The sequence below is a fragment of the Manacus vitellinus genome, unplaced genomic scaffold (genome assembly GCF_001715985.3).
Source record: "Manacus vitellinus isolate BGI_N305 unplaced genomic scaffold, ASM171598v3 scaffold_92_pilon, whole genome shotgun sequence".
Lineage (NCBI taxonomy): Eukaryota > Metazoa > Chordata > Aves > Passeriformes > Pipridae > Manacus > Manacus vitellinus.
Genome location: NW_021940877.1, coordinates 489,239 through 496,170, shown reverse-complemented (window position 1 = coordinate 496,170; position 6,932 = coordinate 489,239). Strand labels below are relative to the sequence as shown.

At 50.8% G+C, this 6,932-nt stretch overlaps 1 protein-coding gene across 1 annotated transcript in view; it reads left to right on the top strand.

The window, feature by feature from the left end:
• EPHA2 (EPH receptor A2) overlaps positions 1-5,221 on the top strand; it is a 24,755-nt gene extending 19,534 nt beyond the window's left edge. Inside the window, exons 6-11 of the mRNA XM_029965229.1 lie at positions 258-319; positions 431-640; positions 1,085-1,234; positions 1,859-2,052; positions 3,176-3,331; positions 5,116-5,221. Coding sequence (XP_029821089.1) covers positions 258-319; positions 431-640; positions 1,085-1,234; positions 1,859-2,052; positions 3,176-3,331; positions 5,116-5,221 — 878 coding nt within the window. The remainder of the gene's footprint in view (positions 1-257; positions 320-430; positions 641-1,084; positions 1,235-1,858; positions 2,053-3,175; positions 3,332-5,115) is intronic.
• The last annotated feature ends 1,711 nt before the right edge of the window (positions 5,222-6,932 follow it).

Sequence of the window (6,932 nt, the reverse complement as noted above, 5' to 3'; positions counted from 1 at the left end):
TTGGGAGGGTTTGGATTTTTGGGAGGACTTGGGATTTGGGGGTTCCTTTTTGTGTTGGGGGGGTTGGGGTTGTTTTTTGGGGGTTGGGGATTTTTTTGAGGCAGGTTCAGTGTTCTTAGGGGGCTGAGGATTTTGGGAAGGCTTGGAGGAGGTGGGGAGAATTTCAGATGTGTTTTTTCGGTTTTGGAGCTCTTTCAGTTGGGTGTTGGAGGGATTTTTGGGGTGTTTTACCCATTTTGGGCCTGGTTTTTGTACAGACAAGCCCTTCATGATCATCACGGAGTACATGGAGAACGGGGCACTGGATAAATTCCTGCGGGTGAGTGACACGTGGTGACAGGGACAAGGAGCACCTGGTGGTGGAACAAACACCCACCACGGGAGGTGGGACGACAGGTGGATTCCAGGCTGGATTCTCCCCTTTTCCCAGGAGAAAGAGGGGGACTTCGGCGTCATCCAGCTGGTGGGGATGTTGCGGGGCATCGCCGCCGGCATGAAGTACTTGGCCAACATGAATTACGTCCATCGGGATCTGGCCGCCAGGAACATCCTAGTGAACAGCAACCTGGTGTGCAAGGTGTCCGATTTTGGGCTCTCCAGGGTGTTGGAAGATGACCCTGAAGCCACCTACACCACCAGTGTAAGTGTCACCACGGAGGGGTGGGTGGTTGGCCATGGCGGGTGGTGAGTTGGTCGCAGTGGGTGGTTGGTTGTGGTGGAATGGTTGGTTGGCCATGAAGGGGGTGGTTGACCAAGGTGAGGCAGTTGTCCAAAGTGGAGGTGGTAGGCCATTGTGAGGTGTTGGGTTGACCAAGGTAGAGTGGTTGGTTGGTCTTGTTGGGGTGGTTGACCAAGGTGAGGTGGTTGGTTTGTCAAGGTGGGCTGTTTGGTTGGCCATGGAGGGGTGGCTTGTTGGCCATGGAGAAGTGACTGGCCAAGGTGAGGTGGTGGGTTGTCCAAGGTAGGGTTGTTGGTTGGTCTTGTTGGGGCAGTGGTTCATGTCGGGGTGGTTGGCCAAGAGGTGGTTGGCCATGGTGGAGGTGGTTTTTTGGGGGGTGCAGAGTTGACCCCAATGTTTCCGTAGGGTGGGAAGATCCCGATCCGTTGGACGGCACCCGAAGCCATCTCCTACCGCAAGTTCACCTCGGCCAGCGACGTCTGGAGCTTCGGCATCGTCATGTGGGAGGTGATGTCCTACGGCGAGAGGCCCTACTGGGAGCTCTCCAACCACGAGGTGAGCACCCACCCTCCACCACCAGGGTTTGGGGGACATCCAAGGCCAGGTTGGACGGGGCTTGGGATAGTGGAAGGTGTCCCTGCCCATGGCATGGGGTGGAACGGGATGGGCTTTAAGGTCCTTCCAATCCAAACCATTCTGGGATTCTGTGACTTAATGCAACTGGAATAGGGAATTCCTTTCTAGGGAATAAAGAGACAAATGTGTGGATGGATTTGGAGAGAGACAGGCTGAGAGCTGGGAGTGTTCACCTGGAGAAGAGAAGGCTCCAGAGAGACCTGAGAGCCCCTTCCAGTGCCTAAAGGGGCTCCAGGAGAGCTGGAGAGGGACTTGGGACAAGGGGGAATGGTTTTAAACTAAAAGAAGGGATAGGTGGGATATTGGGAAGGAATCCTTCCCTGGGAGGGTGGGCAGGCCCTGGCACAGGTTGCCCAGAGAAGCTGTGGCTGCCCCATCCCTGGAAGTGTCCAAGGCCAGGTTGGACGGGGCTTGGAGCAGCCTGGGCTGGTGGAAGGTGTCCCTGCCCATGGCAGGCGGTGGGAATGGGATGAGCTTTCAGGTTCCTCCCAACCCAAACCATCCTGGGATTCTTGCGAACACTCAATCTCCTCCTCCTCGTAGGTGATGAAGGCCATCAACGAGGGTTTCCGGCTCCCGGCGCCCCTGGACTGTCCCTCGGCCATCTACCAGCTGATGATGCAGTGCTGGCAGCAGGAGCGCGCCCGGCGCCCCAAATTCGCCGACGTCGTCAGCATCCTGGACAAGCTCATCCGCGCCCCCGAGTCCCTCAAGGCACTGGCGGATTTCGACCCCCGGTGAGTGTGGGGAGCTCTGGGATGTGGGGAGTGCAGGGAGGGGGGACAGTGACCCGAGGAAGTGTCCAAGACCAGGCTGGACGGGGCTTGGAGCAACCTGGGCGAGTGGAAGGTGTCCCTGCCTGTGGCAGGGGGTGGAATGGGATGAACTTTAAGGTCCCTCCCAACCCAACCATCCCGGGATTCTCTGATTCCAACATACCTTTGTGTCTTCCAAAGCTTTTGGCACCATTTTTGCACCATTTTTTGTAGTTTTGTGTTCCCCTGGTGCTGGTTCGTGTTGGGTTTTGCGTCTCTTCACCTTCGCGTTGCTTTTGGCGTCTCCATTTCTGCCTCGGTTTTGGCACTTCCCCATTTTCACATCCCTTTTTGCACCGTTTCCTTTCTTCACCATCGTTTCCTCATCACATTTTTGCATTATTTTTTTGGCATCTTCCCATTTCTGCAGCGTTTTCCCATCCTTTCATTTTCCTATGATTTTTTAGCATCTTTGCATTTTCAGGTCATTTTTCCCATCCTTCCGCTTCAGCCTCGTTTTTTTTCATCCTTCCACTTTCACATCCTTTTTTTTGCATCGTTTGATTTCCTCGTTATTTTTGCATCCTTCCATTTTTTTGCATTACTTTTTTTCCCCACCTTTCCATTTCTGCGTAATTTTTCGTCTTTTCATTTTCACATCATTTTTGGCATTTTGCATCGTTTTCCTGTGCTTTGATTCCTGCATCACCTTTCGGCATATTTCCATTTCTGCATCATTTTTCCACCTTTCCATTTTCGCATCTTTTTTGTGCCTTACTTCCGTTTCTGCCCCATTTTTGCCCCTTTTCCAGTCCTGCATCATTTTTTGCACCGTTTCACTTCCGCGGTATTTTTCTATCCTTCCTTCTCTGCATCATTTTTTGCACCCTACCATTCTCACAGGAATTTTTGCACCCTCCCATTCCCACATTATTTTTCCCATCTCTCCGTTTTGACACAGTTTTCCGCATCATTTAATTTTTCCCGTCGTTTTCCCACCCTTCTGTTTTCCCGTCGTTTTCCCAACCTCTCATTTCTGCATCTTTTTTTTTTTTTTTTTGCATCTTTCTATTTTCCCATTGTTTTCCACATTTCTGTGCCCCAGGGTGTCCATCCGCCTGCCCAGCACCAGCGGCTCCGAGGGTGTCCCGTTCCGCTCTGTCCCGGAGTGGTTGGAGTCCATCCGGATGCCGCAGTACACAGAGACCTTCATGGCCTCGGGCTACAGCACCATCGAGAAGGTCCTGCAGATGACCAGCGAGTGAGTGTCCCCTCAGTGTCCCGTCGGTGTCCCCTCGGTGTCCCCTCAGTGTCCCCTCAGTGTCCCCTTGATATTCCTGTGTGTCCCTGTTGATATTCCCGTGCTGTCCCTATGGAGTGTCTCCTTGGTGTCCCCGTGTTGTCCTCATACTCTTTCCATGCTCTCCCCTTGGTGTCCCCACAGTGTCCTCCTGACATTCCCATGCTGTTCCCACGGTGTGTCCCTTTGCTGTCCCCTCGATATTCCCATTCCATCCCCATGGTGTCCCTATGGCACATTCCCTTGGTGTCCCCTTCACATTCCCATGGTGTCCCTATGGCACATTCCTTTGGTGTCCCCTTGACATCCCCATGGTGTGTCCCCACAGCGTCCTCATATTCTGTACTGTCCCCTTGGTGTCCCCTTGGTGTCCTCCTGACATTCCCGTGCTGTCCCCACGGTGTCCCTTTGCTGTCCCCATGCTGTTCCCTCAATATTCCCATTCCATCCCATGGTGTCCCGGTGGCGTCTCTGTGGTGTCCCCATCCCGTGCTGTCCCCATGTCATCCCTGTGCTGTCCACATGGGATGTCCCCTTCGTGTCCCCGTGGTGTCCCCACACTGTGCGATATTCCCACATTGTCCCCGTGGTGTCCCTGGGATGTGTCCCCTGGTGTCCCCTTGGCATTCCCACACTGCTCCCACACTGTCCCCACACTGTCCCCACACCCTTCCCTCCGGATCCCCGGGGTCAGGGATGTGCTGGGAACGTGCTGGGAACGGAAACCACTTCCATGGCCTTGGCGGCCCAAGGGACGGGATAAAATTAGATGTTCCTTGGCTGGAGAGGCCGGGATGAGTCACGGCTGTCTGTCCGGCCCTGGGGATGAGCCGTGTCCGTCCATCTGACCCCGGGATGAGCCCTGTCCATCCACCCATCCCTTGGGATGAGCTGCACCCATCCACCTGTCCCTTGGGATGATCCATGTCCATCCATCCCTTGGGATGAGCCATGTCTGTCTATCCCTTGGGATGAGCCATGTCTGTCTATCCCTTGGGATCAGCTGTGTCCATCCATTTGTCCATCCATCCCTTGGGATGATCCACGTTCACCCATCCTTGGGATGATCCATGTCCGTCCATCTCTCGGGATGGACCATCCCTTGGGATGATCCATGTCCACCCATCCCTTGGGATGATCCATGTCCATCCACCCATCCTTGGGATGATCCATGTCCATCCACCCATCCTTGGGGATGATCCATGTCCATCCACCCATCCTTGGGGATGATCAATGTCCATCCACCCATCCTTGGGGATGATCAATGTCCATCCACCCATCCTTGGGGATGATCAATGTCCATCCACCCATCCTTGGGGATGATCCATGTCCATCCACCCATCCTTGGGGATGATCCATGTCCATCCATCCCTTGGGATGATCCATGTCCATCCACACATCCTTTGGGATGATCCATGTCCATCCATCTCTCGGGATGGACCATCCCTTGGGATGACCCATGTCCATCCACCCATCCTTGGGATGACCCATGTCCATCCACCCATCCTTGGGGATGACCCATGTCCACCCATCCTTGGGGATGATCCATGTCCACCCATCCTTGGGGATGACCCATGTCCATCCACCCATCCTTGGGATGACCCATGTCCATCCATCCCTCGGGAACGCCACGTTGAGGTTCCCCAGTCCCAGGGCCTGGTTGGATCCCTCCCACCCCCCTTTCCCCTGGACCCGCTCCCGGCTCCTGTCAGCCCCCTAATCCCTGTTTTCCGGGTTTTTCCCAGGGATATCAAGCGGATCGGGGTGCGGCTGCCGGGCCACCAGAAGCGGATCACCTACAGCCTGCTGGGAATGCAGGAGCAGGCGGGGGCCGGGGGGGCCCCGGGCTGACCCCGAGACCCCCCAGATTAATCCCCCCCCACCACGGGGTTTATTTATTGTTGCTCTTATTAATGAGAATGTTTATAGTATTATTATTATTATTATTAACATCCTCCCCCGGGCATGGGGGGAAACGGGTGTGCCCCTGCCCTGCCCCCAGGAAAAGGGGTGCCAATGGAATTCCGAGCTCCCCGGGAGCTGGGGGAAGTTTTCAGGGGAGTTTTGTTCTTTTTGTGCCCCCCCCCACATTTCAAGAAAAAAAAAAAGGGGGGCTCAGTCCCAAAACTGATTTATTTTTGCTTTTTTTCTCCCTATTTATTCCTCTCCCACCAGGTTTTTGGGTGGTTTTCCCCCCTTCCCCCTCCCTTTAATGCTGTGCCTGCCAGTGTTGCCTTGTATTTTTTAACCTAATTTATTCTATTTTTGTATATTTATTGCGAGGAATTAAAGATTCAGGTGAGAAAAAAAGGGGAAAATTAAAAAAAAAACCACGGATTTTTTTTCCCCTTTTTTCGTGGATTTTTGGGGATTTTTGTGGGGTTTTGAATAAAAAAGATGTGCTTTTTTTTGTTTTCTAGAATATTGTCTTTTCCCACTTGTTTGCAGAGATCGAGGGAATTTGGGGGTGGCGGGAATTTTCCCCTGGATTTAAGGGGGTTTAAGGGTGTTTTAAAGGAGTTTTAAAGGGTTTTAAGAGGGTTTCAAAGCAGTTTTTTAGGGTGCTTTAAGGATTTTAAAAGGATTTTTGAAGGAAGTTTTAAATGTGTTTTTTAAGGGGGTTTTAAAAGGTTTTATGGATTTTTAAAGGGGGGTTTTGGTGGGGTATTCAGGGTTTTTTTTAAGAGGTTTAAAGGGTTTTTAAAGAATTTTAAAGGTTTTTAAAGGGGTTTAAGGGAGGTTTTGAAGAGTTATCAGGGGTTTTTAGGGGTTTTTAAGGGATTTTAGGGATTTTTTAGGAGGGAGTTTTAAGGGGGGGTTAAGGAAGTTCAAGTGGATTTTCAGGTGCTTAAAGCTTCTGGGTTTTTTAAGGGTTTTTAATGTGTTTAAAGGAGATTTTAAGTGGTTTTCGAGGGGTTCTCAAGATTTTTAAGGGGGTTTTGGGGCTTTTAAGGGAATTTTAGGGGGGTTTAAGGGGGGAGTTAAGGAGGTTTAAGGGTTTTTTTCATTGGGTTTTTTAGGGGTTTTAAGGGGTTTTTAAAGGGTTTTAAAGTTTTTTAAGGAGTTTAAAGCTCTTTTTTAGGAGATATCAGGGGTTTTAAGAGGATTTAGGGCCTTTAAAAGGGTTTTAAGTTATTTTTAAGCATTTTTAAGGGGGCTTAAGGTTTTTTTAAGGGCCTTTATTGAGGGATTTTTAAGGGGGGTTAAAGAGGTTTAAGGGGGTTTTAAGAGTAGGGGAGTTTTAGGGGTGTTAAAAACGTTTTAAATGGGTTAAAGAGTTTTTAAGGGGTTTTACAGGTTTTTTAAGGGATTATCAGAGTTTTTAAGGGGGTTTAGAGGCTTTAAAAGGGTTTTAAGTTATCTTTGAGGGGTTTTTAAGGTGCTTTATATAGGGTTTTTTAAGATGGTGGTTAAGGACGTTTAAGGGAGTTTTAAGGGGGGGTTTAGGGGTTTTTAAAGGGTTAAAGAGGTTTTTAAGGGCTTTTAAGGTTTATTCAGGGGTTATCAGAGTTTTTAAGGGGGTTTAGGATCTTTAAAATGATTTTAAGTTATTTTGTAAGGG